Source organism: Pelophylax lessonae, assembly GCF_965119305.1.
Source record: "Pelophylax lessonae genome assembly, chromosome: 10".
Taxonomy (NCBI): Eukaryota; Metazoa; Chordata; class Amphibia; order Anura; family Ranidae; genus Pelophylax; species Pelophylax lessonae.
This window is the reverse complement of record NC_138777.1, coordinates 211,194,685-211,209,787: the sequence shown is the minus strand read 5'-3', so window position 1 is coordinate 211,209,787 and position 15,103 is coordinate 211,194,685. Positions and strand designations below refer to the sequence as shown.

Genomic DNA, 15,103 nt, shown 5'->3' with positions numbered 1-15,103 from the left:
CCGAATGCGGCTTTGATCGAGTATTCGGCGGCTGTGCAGGCTGATTGCCCGGGTCTCTCGGTGGGACGGGAGACCTGGGCAAGCCGCGGAAGGCGGCGGGAGGGGGGGTTGTCCCCTCCCGCTCCTTGTAATGACAGCCGAGCAGCTTCTCAGCCGCATCGGTTGTCATTACAAGACAGCCGACCGTCGGCTATGGACGCTGGTACTGGGGTGATGCCTCTAGCTGCAGGAATCACTCCGGTACAGCACTTTCCCGAAATATCGGCAATATCTGTAACCTCCGGGGCGGATTCCGATATATCGGGGAAAGTGCAGATCGGCCCTCGATATATTGGCTTTGCCGATAATCGGTAGATCCCTAGTATATACTATAGACAGAAGTGAATCAGACAAAGGAAAACATTGAGCTGACATGGGAGTCACATGACATGCAGCTTGTTCATTTTGAGTTTAGCTTTTATCCAGAGCAATTCAGCAAAATTCAGGATGGTGCTGTGTAGGAAAGTCAACTGCAAGAATGGAAGAAGTATTCTTTTTATACCAGGGCTTCTGTATATTCTTGTTTACTTCTGGCACTATACCAATGGTCGAAAAAAAAAAAAAAAAAACACAGACGGCATGCTTTAAGTGGTTGTTGTTTAATTTAAAGAATCCCCCTCAATTTCTTATACTCATCCCTTTAATAATAAGATCATCCTTTGCCAGCTTCCTTCGGCACAACATGGCCACCAATATAGAAAAACAGACCGACCACAGGACGTGTAAAGGTGAAATATGAAATGATCACAGGTGGAGACAATAAATTCATAGATGCCATTGTTTCAGGCTTGTGGCCCCTTTAAGGTGGATATGGATAGGCACTTGCGTTCACTGAGCGCAAGTTTACTTCAGTTCTTTTTACCATATTTCCATAGAGATCAAAACAACCTGCCAAAACATCCATTGTAAATTCTACCAGTTTGTCCCTCTGAAAGGTGAATTTTCAGTGAATTTTCAGAGGTGAAACGGGTTTTCTTATTCACTTTTAACTGGATTTTACCCAATTTGTGCCAGTCTTTCTCTCATCTGTTCAGCTTTTCCCCATTTGGTATATACTCTAAACACAGGCAAAAAAATTAATTCAATTTTGCGGCAGAACTTGTCAAAGTGAAAACATTTTTTTTTTTTGTCTTACTACTGTAAACAGAATGTAATGTCAGGCTGTGTGCACTTCCTGTTCCTCTGTTGAGAGCTGCAGCAGTGCCTGCAATGAATAATGCAAATGGTTTCAACTTCTGTGTATTATTGAAAAGTTAAGCAGCCTGTGAATGGTGCAAGGCAGGTGACCATACTGTCTGGATAGACTAGGTCTAAAGAGGTCAACGCATAAAGCAGCATTTGAAACAGAATGGCTGCATTCGTTTTCTTTTTTTTGTCAATAAAACCAAGATAACCGCGCTCCTATAGGTGTATAAATCATAAATTAAATATTACTACAGTGAATATAAAAAAACATATAAGTGATTCCAAATTATAAAGTCTAAAAATAGGATTACTTGGAGAGTTTGTATGAAGACCGGGAGACAGTTTTGAACACAGTATTTATTTACACATTGAACGGATGGCAGCAGTGACTTGGATTCCATTTCTGTGATCTCATGTGTTAGACTTTGGGATTTTGGCCCTTTATGCGCAATTTGACTCCCTAAAATAGGGGTCAACTAAGTCTGGTGAGTGTGTCTGCATGCTGGCCGAGAGTAAACTTTTCTATACGCATAAAGGACGTTATTTGCACCTGGGATATATCATAAATTTTTTTCACCTTTTATAATATGGAATCATTTCTTTTTGGAATACACAATTTGGAATCACTTATATATGTGTATATATATATATATATAGATATATATAATTATAAATATATATATATATATATATATATATATATATATATATATATTTATATATATATATATATATATATATATATATATATATATATAGATATGTATATATTATATTATATTATTATCTAGATTTTATTTATATATATTTATTGATCTTTTTTATATATATATACTTATTGATTTTTTATATATATATATATATATATATATATATATATATATATTCACTGTAGTGATATTTAATTTGTGATTTCTACACCTATAAGAGCATGGATATCTTGTTTTTTGTTTTTTATATTGCAGCTATAATACACTTTGCAACATGCAGCTCCTTATTGTCATTTATTTGATTTTGTTTATTTTCACTTACGCTGGTCTGGAGCCTCTATTGGTTCCTTTACCTTACTAGTTTTCTTTTTTTATGTTTCCACCTGGTAATCTGGCCAGTAACACACCTCCTGCTGTATTAGAGTGGCCCCATTCTGGATGAAGAGGAAGCAGAGACACCTTAAAGGGCCATACACACTATAAGATTTTCTGAAGACTTTTTCCTTTAGATTTACCAAAACCATATAATATGAGGTCAGACCTAAACACTTTCAATGTGTATGCAATCTGGCAGGCCCTTCCACTACATAGAAAAGGTAAATCTGAAGGAAATCTAAACACAAAAGTTGGATAGTGTGTATCCAGCTTAAGACTCAGCAATGTCAGTCCAGGAGGGGGGGGGGGGGGGAGGTTTGTGTTCAGTGGTTTGTGTTTCAGCTGGTGCTCAAAATTTTTTTTTGGGGGGGGGGGGGCGCAAACAGAAAAATGTAATAGACATTGCTTTGCTGCAAAAAACGCTGTAAAAAATTGCGTGACTTTGAGGTCACAAAAGTGTGAAAGAGGCCTTCAGTAATTAAGGTATAGCGTGCCCCCTTTCAATGCAGAGAAACCAGCATGCCCCCTTCGATGCAGAGATCGTCGTGCCCCCTTTCAATGCAGAGATGCCAGCGTGCCCCCTTTCAATGCAGAGTGACCAGCGTAAGCGTGACCCCCCCCCCCCCCCCGTGCGAGACCAGTGCACTAAACTGGATACAATATCATTAAAGTGAACCATAAAGTAGTTTGATACAACCGTGACATCTCAGTATATAATTTTGGGGTGTAAGTAACTTCAACTCTGGTCAGTGAGATACAATGTTACTATTGTGGGGGTAATCAGTGTGATCATTCCCAGTATAAAAGAATACAGCTGCAGCCAGTTGCTCGGGGGTCAACCCTTATGTTGCAGAAGGTCGTTCTCTTATAACCTCTATAGGGTATGAGTGATCTCAGTCTCCCCTGTAAAAAACAGTATAGAAGAACTCCATTATTGGGGAGGGATACGAGTGATCCCTGTCTCCCCAGTACAAACCAGTATAGAAGAATCCCCCAACAATTAGGTAGGAGTGATCCTAGTCCCCAGTACATACCAGTATGCAGGTATTCCCTATGGTGGGGTAGGAGTGATCCCAGTCCCCCCAGTATATAGCAGTATAGAGGAATCCTCCTATTGTGGGGTATGATCCCAGTACTCCAAGTACAGAAGAAACCCCCCCATGGTGGGATATGATCCCAGTACATACTAGTGCAGAAGAAACCCCCTACCCCCCCTCCCATGGTGGGGTATGATCCCAGTCCTCCCAGTACATACCAGTATAGAAGAATCCAGCCGCAGCCAGTTGCTGGGGGCTGAGGCCGGTGTGTAGCGGGCAGTTGTGGAAGGTCCCCATGCTGCTGGTCATGTCCAGTAGCTCGGGGTAGACGGCGGGGTCCTCCTTCTCCTGCTTTCCAGGCAGTCGGTGGATCTGGCTGAGGCTGTGTCCGTCCGGTAGGTCAGGTTGTTGGGGGATGGGGATGTTGCTGGGCTCGGTTCCCCGGAGGAAGGGACAGGTAGGGAAGTATTTGCGGAGGGTTTCCCCGCAGGAGAAGCAGTGTAACCGGTCCCCGGTACCCAGATTGAAGAAGCCGGCTCGGGCCAGGTGATAGGGGGACACCGAGCCAGCGGCGGCTCGCGGCTTCTCTTCGTGGCGGCGTCTCCTCAGTCCTCCCGCCTCCCACCTCCAGCCAATGGCATGGGGTTTGCCTTTCGGCCAATCAGGAAGTGCGTATCGGACCCGCATCCTGATTGGCCAGGAGCAGGATCCGTGTGACAATAGCGAATTTTCATTTGCTATTGTCACACAATAGGTGGGCTCGGGGCGCACTGCTCTGCGCCCCGGGTCCACCCTTTCCTGAAGCCTATTAGAGCCTCTGGAATTGGTAAGCTGCAATATAATAAATGTTTGATTTTAGGTTTAATACCACTTCAAGGATGTATGCAGCGTGCATTGTGTGCAATGGTCAGTTTGTTCCCTGAAGCCACAGCTTCCCGTATTATGCAAAGCTATTTTTTTTATCCTACTTATTAAGAAAAACAGTCAGACAGGATAATAGCTTTTCACTATGCATTTTTATTATAGAATGATAGTTTTCCCTCCCGCTGGGCACTAAAGTGTACCGGGGCATTGGTCTAGAAATGGGCAAGCGTTGAGAATATTTTTTATGTACACGGCGCCTAATCCATTATCCGCGTTTTATCTGACGCAGTACTCAACCCCCCTCTATGATATCTTTCAGGAAATGTTATTTTTCCTATTGGTCTATTACAAGAAGAATCAGAATTATTTCCTTCACACTGACTATACAAAGTATCACCAACAAACTATAAAAATATAAATTTATTTGTCACTGTACAAGTAAAAATATGGGCAGAGGAGCGCTGGGGGATCGGGACTCAGACGGTGATCTGCGGGGTGTCCCGATAGAACGCCCTCTGGTGGGTGGTGCAGGGATCCGGGAGGTGACGTTGGATGGAGTCCATTTGAGAGTCAGGCACCAAGTGCAAGCCCGCCATGTTGTAGTTTTTGGTGGAAGATTCCAGCAGCTGCCTCAAGCCAAACTGTTCGACCTGCAAAGACAGAAAAAAGATACTGGAATCAGATATAAAGAGCAAATTGTCTTGCACAGTTGTACAGGCTCCTCTCCTGGACTGAAATGACTGTTTTCACTGCACACTGTGAGATGTTGTTCTGCCTTTAGAGTCATCCAATCATCCAATCATCAACCAAAGAAGATACAATAAAGAAATGTGTTGTCCCATCGAAACCTACATTAGCAAAATCTCTGCTTCCTATTTAAGTGTATAAAAATACACCATGACGTCATTTCCAAAGTCTATACTAGAGGTGGGAAAATTGGACATTTTCAATTGTACAAAATTTGGACAAAATTGGAAACATTTTGGCAAAATTTCACTATTGAACAAAAATCATTGCAGTTGAGGGGAAGGTGAACTTGAGGTGGGTTTTGGTGAGCAGCGGAATTTAAGTCTAGGTTCACATGTATGCAGTTGCGGTTGAAGCCGTTTTCAGGCGCATTTTGTGGTGCGTTTTGCGTTTTTTTAACCCATGTTTTTGCATGCATTTTGCTTTTTTTTTTTCATTCTTTTTTCTCTTTAAACACACTGTATAAAGCTGGTTGCTAAGGAGCGGGCTGGAAAACTGACTGCCGCCTCCTCGACAACCGATGAGTCATCAGCTGTCAGCGGAGTTCACAGCTGAATGGAAAAAAAAATTTCCGGCTAAGAAAAAAATTGGGAATAAATTGGCGTGGGGTTCCCCTCCCAAATCCTTACTAGGCCCGTCGGGTCTATTATAAATGTGGAGGGGAACCCCACGCCATTTTTTTGTTTTTTTTTAAATGGCATGGAGTCCCGCTTCAAATTCACAGAGGACCCTTATCCGAGCATGCAGCCCGGCATGTCAGGAAAGGGAGGGAACAACGAGCGCCCCTCCCCCCCTCCTGAACCATACCAGGCCACATGCCCTCAACATGGGGGATATGCTTTGGGGCAGGGGGACTCTTCCCCTCCACCCCAAAACACCTTGTCCCCAAGTTGATGGGGACAAGGGCCTCTTCCCCACAACCCTGTGGGGTGGTTGTCTGCGAGCGGGGGGCTTATCGGAATCTGAAAACCCCCTTTAATAAGGAGCCCCCAGATTCTGCCCCCCTATGTGAATGAGTAGGGGTACATTGTACCCCTACTCATTCACCCAAAAAAGTGTCAAAAAGAAAAAAAAACCCCGCTGACAGCTGGTGACTCATCGGTTGTTAAGTAGGGATCGACCGATATCGTTTTTTTATTGCCAATACTGATACCGATATTTTGGTAATCGCATATCATACGATATCTGCCGATGTTTTCCGACATTTAAAATTATTTTTATTTTTTTTATTTTTACAGGTACTCTTGTGGAGGGATCTGGGGGTCTAAAAGACCCCAAACCCCTCCTCTGTACTTAAAAGCATTCAAAACACCAAGTTTGGCTGTTTTGAATGCTGTCATTTTTTTGAATTTGGCACCAGTACCCAGAAGTAACATCACTTCCAGGTTTTTACAAGGAGACCTGATTAGAGCCGAATGCGGCTTTGATTGGGTCTTCTCTTCGGCGGCCGTGCAGGTAGGATGCTTAGGTCTCCCGGTGGGACGGGAGACCCGGGCAAGCCGCGGAAGGCGGCAGGAGGGGGGGGGACATCCCCTCCTGCTCCTTGTAATGACAGTTGAGTGGCTTCTCATCCACATCGGTTGTCATTACAAGGCAGCTGACCGTGGGCTATGGACGCCGGTACCGGGGTGATGCCTCTAGCTGCAGGCATCACTCCGGTACAAGCACTTTCTGAAATATCTGCAATATCGGTAGCCTCAGGGGCTGATTCGGATATATCGGGGAAAGTGCAGATCAGCCTTAGATATATCGGCTTTGCTGATAATTGGTCGATCCCTATTGTTAAGGACGCAGCAGCCGGCTTAGCGACCAGCTATCTACAGTGCGCTTAAAGAAAAAAAAAAGTGCATCAAAAATGCAACACTTGCCTTGCGGAAATAAAAAGTCTCTGACCCTTTTCAAAACATGCAGTGCCGCAAAACGCACAGATGTGAACTACATCCATAGAAAACCATGTTAAATGGAATGTAGTGCGTTTCTGCAAAATGGTGTGAACGTAGGGTAAATCATTATTCTTTCGGTTAGCTGTTGCTTGTCTACCAAAATGCTTAATTCGGTTCACTTTATGAGCCTGGGCACATCCAGGCTGGGATGGCTGTGTTAAATCTATCCAGCAAATTTTATCAAGTCTAATTACCTGCACGATGATGAGCTTCATATGCAGCGGCGTGGCGTCAGGAAACTCCTCCCCAAAGCACAGCGTCACTTTGCTGTCTGGGAATCTCAGCTGATTGGAGTAACAATGTTGGAAGTCTGCAGGGACAAAAAAGAACACACATGAACTTCAGGAATTATAACTGCAGCTCAAAAATGCCTGTTTTACAGGTGCTTGACTTTTTTTTTTCTCTGCCTCTAAATGCCCCTCATGTTAGCCCATGCGCCCATGCATGCATTTACAGGCATTTAGAAGCAGGAGCATTTTGAGGCAGAAAAAAAAAACATCACTTGTGCGTTCTGATGAGGAGCATTTGGGCTGAAAAAATGTGCATAAATGCATGTTAATGCGCGCGTTTATGCGCATTCGCGCATTAATACATTCTAACAGCCAAAAAAAAGTATATTCTGTCCAATAGAATGCATTAAGCCCAAACGCGCGAAGGCACATAAACACACATGCAAAACGAGTCCTGTACCGCATTTTTCCAGCTACTTTTCTCCTACGCTTCTTTTGGAGTACAGTGTGCATGAAGCCTTAAGAAGTGCTGACCATTCCTATATGAGTATGGCACCAAAATCCCAAAGCCAATAAACAGCTTTATGGACATATTGCAACAGGTTCACGAAGGGCATCCCACCATGCCATGGGGCAAAAGCAGGACCTTGACCTTATTCCTAGAGCAGAAATAACCCAAAGTATGCCAGAGATCACATAGATAGGCTACTAGCAGGAAATAAAAATGTCCTGCCTTCCCATCAAGCAGGACCGTCTTTAACACAGGGCAAAAGGGGCAACTGCCCTGGGCCCAGTCATTTTTGTGGGGCCCAAAGCAGCTGCCCCTTGAGCCCACACTGCCTGCAAATAGGTAATAAGTGGATTTTGGAGGGCCCAAGAAAATATTCGCCCAGGGTCCACTCAATATTAAAGACGGCCCTGCCATCAAACCTTGTGAAAAGGATCTAGCCAATAGGTTGACAGGACAAGAGCTTAAAAAAGTGAGAAGGATTTTATCTAAGCTAAAGTAACAGCTGAGTTAAACTTCTAAACCTGTTTTTGGATATGTTTCACCCATAAGTTGTAGTGAAAACTCCAAAGAAATGTATTTCCAATTTTAAATGAAGTAGGGAAGGCATTAGCTCCTCTGCCGGGTCTTAAATACTAAGATTTCCCATTACTTCCTGTGCGCAAATTCCTATATCAGGTAACTGAGGGGGAGATTTACTAAAATTGGTGCACACTGAATCTGGTGCAGCTCTGCATAGTAACCAATCAGCTTTTATTGTCACATTTTAAATGAACAAGTTGTAGTTAGAAGCTGATTGGCTACAATACACAGCTCCACCGGATTCTGTGTGCACCAGTTTTCGTAACTCTCCCCCTAAGTGCTTAGACCAGCCTTTCTAAACCCTGCAGCTCCCCCCCCCCCCCCGAGGTTGCTAAGGGTTTATTGAGAATCTCTACTCTCAAAGAACCCTTAGCAACCTCTAGGAACTCCAGATGTTGATTATTAAAACATCAATCAGGTGGAACCCCAGAGGTTGGTTATTAGGTAAACCTCATCTTAAGGAATACCAAAAAATAGTTAATAGGTAAACACCATCAGAAGGAACCCAAGAGATTGGATATTAAGTAAACCCCATCACAGTGGTGGCCTGTCCATGGGGGCGCAGGGGCGCCGCCCCCCATCCATGCATCCGGCCCCCTAATCTACATGCAGGGTGCCGGATACATGGATTCCAATAGGGGTATTTTTTTTTTAAGCATGTGATTAGAGTCAGAGGCTCTAATAGGCTTCAAAAAAGGGTGTGCTCGGGGTGCAGAGCACTGCGCACTGAGCCCACCCAGTTGTGTGACAATAGCGAATGAATATTCGCTATTGTCACACGGATTCTCCTCCTGACCAATCAGGAAGTGGGTCCTGAGACCCATTTCCCGATTGGCCGAAAGGATAAGCCATGCTATTGGCCAAGGAGGAGGGAGGAGACACAGGGGAAGCCCGACCAACATAGATTGAGGGGGAAGCCACCGCCGGCGCTGCCTGCCCTCCACATGTCAGTCCAGGGTGAGTGAGCCGGCGATCGGGGGGGGTATGATGTGCGGGCTGGAGCTGGTGTGGTCCAGGGGGGGTATGGTGTGGTCCGTCTGCCGCCCCCCCCCCCAGCCCATGGAGCACCAGCCGCAACTGCCCCATCATGAGGAATCCCAAAAGTTGGGTAATAAGTAAACCCCGTCAGGAGGAACCCCAGAGGTTGGGTATTAAGTGAAGACCATCAAGAGGAATCCCAAAATTTGGTTATTAAGTATATTTCCTCAAGAGGAATTCCAAAATGTGGTTATTAAGTAAAACCCATTAGGAGGAATCCCAGAGGTTGGTTACTAAGTAAACCCTTTTGGGAGGAATCCCAGAGGTGGGGTATTGAGTAAACAAATTAAGGAGAAATCCCAGAGGTTGGTTATTAGGTAAACCTATTCAGGAAGAATCCCACAGGTCGGTCGGTTAGTAAGTAACCCCAATCGGGAGCTCCAACCCCCCCCCCTCCCCACCAAAAAATTTAAAGTCAACAGCTATAAATACTGTAACTGCTGACTTTTAATTATAGGACACTTACCTGTTATGGGGTCCCGCGGTTGCGGTTCCCTACTGCGCATGCACGAAGCGCGCTGCGCTTTGTGAATGGCCCGGCGGTAGGGGAAGGATTAGGTGGAACTTCCGGGGGACTCTGAAAGGTGCCAAATGTGGCAGCAGAGAGGGAGGGGGGGGGGAGCAAACAAGAAGAGCTTCCCCTTTTGGGTGGAACTCTGCTTTAAATTTGATCTGCTTTAAGCAGGTTTACCTTTCCATAGACTTGAATGGCTGTGTGGTTAGGAGCACCTAGCACTTTCATGTTGCTTGAAATTAATTTAAAATACTTTATTTCAGATACAACCAACGCGTTGCAGGAAAGGGACTCCCCTTCTGCAGGACTGGAGTAACATCTTTTACTATAATCAGGATGAGATAACATTGAAAACCTGAACTAAGGCTGGACTGAGCCCAGTATGTCCAAATGGCCATGTACAGCCAGCTGCTCCACACTGTTAGGAAGGCCAAACCACCAAAAATAATACAAAAATTCAGATTTGAATTCAATCATCCGAATATGTAAAATTCAATCCAATTTAATGTAATCCGGATCTCGGGATTAACTCTAATCTCTAGTCAATATTGAGAGAAGTTTAAACCCCGGTTTGTATGCAGAGCTCAACCTCCCTCGTAACAGAGTAAACAGTAATAAAGACAAAGGGCCTGATTCATAGTACGGCGAATTGGCGTTTCGGCGTGATTTTGCGAAGCGGCGATTATTTAAGTCTGAAATTGGCATTCAAAGAACGGCGGGCGGAAAATAGCGCCTAGTGTGAGATTCATTAAGATGCAATATGGTCAGAGCGCGACTTAAAACCACGCCAGCTAAAAGCTCGACTAAAGTTTAGCCAAATTTTCCCCTGTACCCCCAAAAATCCCAAATCACTGTGGAAGGTGTGGAAGTCAATTTGGAGATGACTTGCGTTTAAAAAATCTCAAAAACTGACTTAGAAAGAGAGATATCTGCGAAAGTGTGGAAAGGTTAAACAGCTCCTCCAGCCGCGAGCTGCGAACTCGCGAATGTGCGCATGCGCAACGTCAAATTGGCTCAAAAAATTTCGCCAGCGCGATTTTGGGTCAATTTTTTTTTGAATACCGCTTGCAAATCCGCTGTCTCGCCCATAGAAAATGGCAAAAACCGGCGGAATTGGAAAAACATGCACACTTCCAACAAGGGATCCTTTAGTAAACACCATCACATTCCATACACCTTTCCTGCTAACTCCGAAATCATAGCAGTCAAATCTACAGTGTTTATATAGAACCTCCACATTCTCTGAAAAAACCCACAAAATATTACATTGGGGAATTGGTCGTCAGATAGAAAAAAAATAGATGTAAAACATATTTCAAAGAAAGATTATTAGCAGTTCACACATATCAAGGAAATGTCACAATTTTGACAATATTTTATGTGTTTCCAAAGAATGTTTTTAGAAATATATTGCAAATACTACCTTTTCTTCCATATGGGTATGGCCAAGTGTTACCATTTTACTACACATTTAACTGAAGGTATATATATATATATCCCTTATACTTGGCTAATTAGCAAAGTATGCCCAACAAACAAATAGAGCTTTAGCTCACAATATTGCTACATATTGACTTTATGGGGCATCTTTTGTATTTTGTTCATGTCTTTGGATTAAAAGTTTGCTGATACACATGCCTTTTTCAAACATGAACAAAATTAATGATGTCAACATTTGGAGGATTGGAGATATCCAAGTGTTGCCCATACAGAGGGCACCTTCCGGATTCGAACTTACAAACCTACAGCAGGAAGGCAGACTCCCTAATCATTGTGCTATTTCTCAGTGAGCGTTGGGTGTTTTCCTCATGCCGTCAAAATGCTCACATGGGAACAGGGGCCATTGAACTGAATAGGATTGGATTTTTTGCCTGTTTTGGGAGCTGATCCTTGAGCTGGACAAATCCCCCTCAAACGCCCCCAAACGGGCTACGTTCACATGTACGTGTTTGTGGTCTGTTTTTGGGGCTTTTGTAGGTGATTTCATATAACAATGCCTGCCCAAAAAATGCATGTCAAAACGCCTGTGAAAACGCCAGCCAAAATGCACATAAGAACGCCTGATATAATTGCCACGCCAAATTTAGGGATGTTCATGAGTGATGAGTCAGATTGTTGGCTTACATATCTGGTCAATCGTCACAATCTCACTTCTCAAATCCCAAAAGGTGTGTTTCAATTGTTTCCCTAAATATATATTTCTCTCTCTCTCACGTAATTGTATATATATGTATGTATTCCTGTATCTAAACATTCTAAATAATGACTAGCAAACTTCAAGAGAGAATTTTTTCAATTCACATATACTATACACACCTACATACATTTCTATTCCTCATTTCTATTTCCCTTGTTTTGGCAACTGAGCATGCTCCAAAACACACAGGATACACACAGTTAATTTTTGGACTGGGCGTTACCATTCTGGGTGTGTTTGCTTGGATTATATATAGCTCACTCAGACATCAGGAAAGATTTGACCTACGAAGAGGTCCAATATATTTGTGTGTCACATGTTTTATGGGTAACATTTTTGGCCCTTTGTTATTTATGGAGGTGAGATTTGGCTGTGTTGTGTGTTGACTCTCTGTAAGTATTTATTGCTGTTAACATAATTCTGTCAATCTGCACATGCATCTGTTGATTATGGGCTCTTTGTCGATGTATATGGTCTAAATGTTGTACAAAGGTTGTTTTGGTTTGAAAAATACAAATGTAATAAACAGCATGTTTCCAATTTTTTTTTTAAAATGTCTTCATGTGTCTAAATAAAGTTTTCTGGTGTCCACAAATGTATGTATTTGTATTTCTTTTTCTAAGTTAAATCTGCTTAATGGTTGTGTATGTTCACTATTCGCGAATTCGCGAATATACAAAACCGCGTTCTCACATTTATACATGAAACCGGAAACGAAACTTTTGCTGCGTGCACACGTTTCCGGAAATTGTCCAGGCCCTGTCGTAAGTGTGCATCATGGCTCCTGCACTGTTTACAGCCGAAATCGTGGCATTTGTGTGTAAGGTAAGGAGGGGGTGTGAGTGTGCAGGGTGCGGGATGGGGGATGGGGGATGGTGGCTGGGTGGGTCGCTTATCTAGCGGGTGTGCAAGAAACTTTTGGTCTGCTGATCTGCGCATGCACTTTCTGCCTATTAGACGTGATCTAGAAGCTTCCTGTTATAGAAACTTCCTAGATGTGAACCTGTTCCCTATATATATATATATATATATGTATGTGTGTATATATATATATGTGTATATATGTATATATATATATATATATTATATGTATATGTATATGTATATATATATATATTATATTATATATATATATATATATATATATTATATGTATATATATGTATATATATTATATGTATATATATATATTATATGTATATATATATATATATATATTATATGTATATATATTATATGTATATATATATATTATATGTATATATATATATATTATATGTATATATATATATATTATATGTATATATATATATTATATGTGTATATATATATAGATGTATGTATGTGTATCTAAAAAATATATATATTAGACAATATATATACTATGTATATATTATATACAATATATATACATTAGATACATTATAGAATATGTTATATACCATATATTAGTGTATATAATAGGGAACAGGTTCACATCTCTGAACTTTCTATATAGATATAGATAGGCATACCCTGCTTTAAGTACACTCACTTTATATACAATCGTGAGTAAGGACACAGCTTGTTCAGCTTGCCATGACACTGCTCACAAACCATAAGTGACAGGGATAACAAACTTAGGGAGCAACGACAGGGTACCCAGGTACCCAGGACTACACCATATCCATTTTGTGGCTGGCCAGCTTGCCTAGGTAATCTATCATGTCATAGTCCTGGATCCCCTTAACATGCTCCCACATGGTTTGGGAGTAAGGCTATGTCAATGTGGCCAAAATTTACAATGGAGCTGGTGTATTTTCATGCATCGAGAAAAGAAAAAAGGGATTGCTTCACTTTAAGTACATTTTCAGTTTCCATACATGCCCTGGTCCCATTGTGTACTTAAAGTGGGCTATGCCTGTATATAGATAGATTTGATTCGTTTCAACTTTTACACAAAATGAAACCCAATTATCTGTGACAGATTGCTCTGACGCTTTGGAATCTATCTAGATAAAGACAAATGTATTGACCCTTTTCATATATGCAAGATTAGAAACATTATATTCCCTAAATGCATAATGCCAAAAATTATTGCCTTACATACATCCATACACACTGCAAGCTCGGCCCCGTTTGTCTTGTCTGACACTCTTACCATCATAAGCTGGATCTGCACACAGCAGCTAATTGGTTCACCTGAGATGGAATCAGTGATCACAAAAATCTGGAATGGTCATGTCTTCAAAGGATTGCCTTGAACAAATCACCTCTAAAAGAAACACATGAGTGTATAATCACTTGTCTCAATGGATCACATTCCCAACACACCCATCTCACACTGCCATATGATAATGAATGGGGGTGTCCATTGCAAGTTAAATACACCCCCAGATCACATTGCTTTGTTAATTTACAGATCTAACTGGAATCTGATGGCACTGCTGTGAACCACTATGCCATCAAATTCTGCTGGTGACCTTTAAAAAGGATTATGTGTGATTGTGTGGATAATTATGCCACCTTAAATTTGCATCTCCCACATACCATGTGCAACTCTTGCAGGAATTGTGAATCAAGGATAATTCAGCACAGCTTAATGAACAGACACATTGAGGAGTGTAGGAACACACCGTCAGATTACCCGATCACACTATGGGGTTTTAACTCCTCCATAATTTTGCCACTTTGGAAACCAAGTGCTTACTTTATGTATACTTTTTAGACGGAACTACAATTTCTAGTAGGGTGATATCATTGCATGAGATTTTCCCTCACTTCCTGTCTTAGTGTCACCAAGACAGGAAGTGAGGGGAATATCACTGTGGGGAAATAGCTTGCAATTGTTGCCTTATAATGTCCATAGTATATATAAAAGGAAAGAATTGCTGGCTATATCCCCACGGGAGATTCCCTCACTTCCTGTCCTGGTGACACCAAGACAGGAAGTGAAGGGAAATCTCCTGCAATGATATAACACTGTTACATGTTCTAGTTATGTAGCAAACTTAAGAATATACAAAGCAAACATCTTTTTTTTTCCATTTTGGCAAAATCATGGATTAATTAAAAAACTATCTTTGTTTGTCCCGTGGCTTGCAGGAAAAACATTTTGCCTTGATTCCACCATCAACACAGACAGGGGAAACCCT

General features: G+C 42.1%; 1 protein-coding gene across 1 annotated transcript in view; it reads right to left on the bottom strand.

Moving 5' to 3' along the window:
* Positions 1–4,615: 4,615 nt before the first annotated feature.
* Positions 4,616–15,103, bottom strand: part of IRF8 (interferon regulatory factor 8) — a 205,575-nt gene continuing 195,087 nt past the window's right edge. Inside the window, exons 14-15 of the mRNA XM_082270439.1 lie at positions 7,095–7,210; positions 4,616–4,860 (exon numbers count right to left, since the gene is read on the bottom strand). Coding sequence (XP_082126565.1) covers positions 4,687–4,860; positions 7,095–7,210 — 290 coding nt within the window. The 3' untranslated portion in view covers positions 4,616–4,686. The remainder of the gene's footprint in view (positions 4,861–7,094; positions 7,211–15,103) is intronic.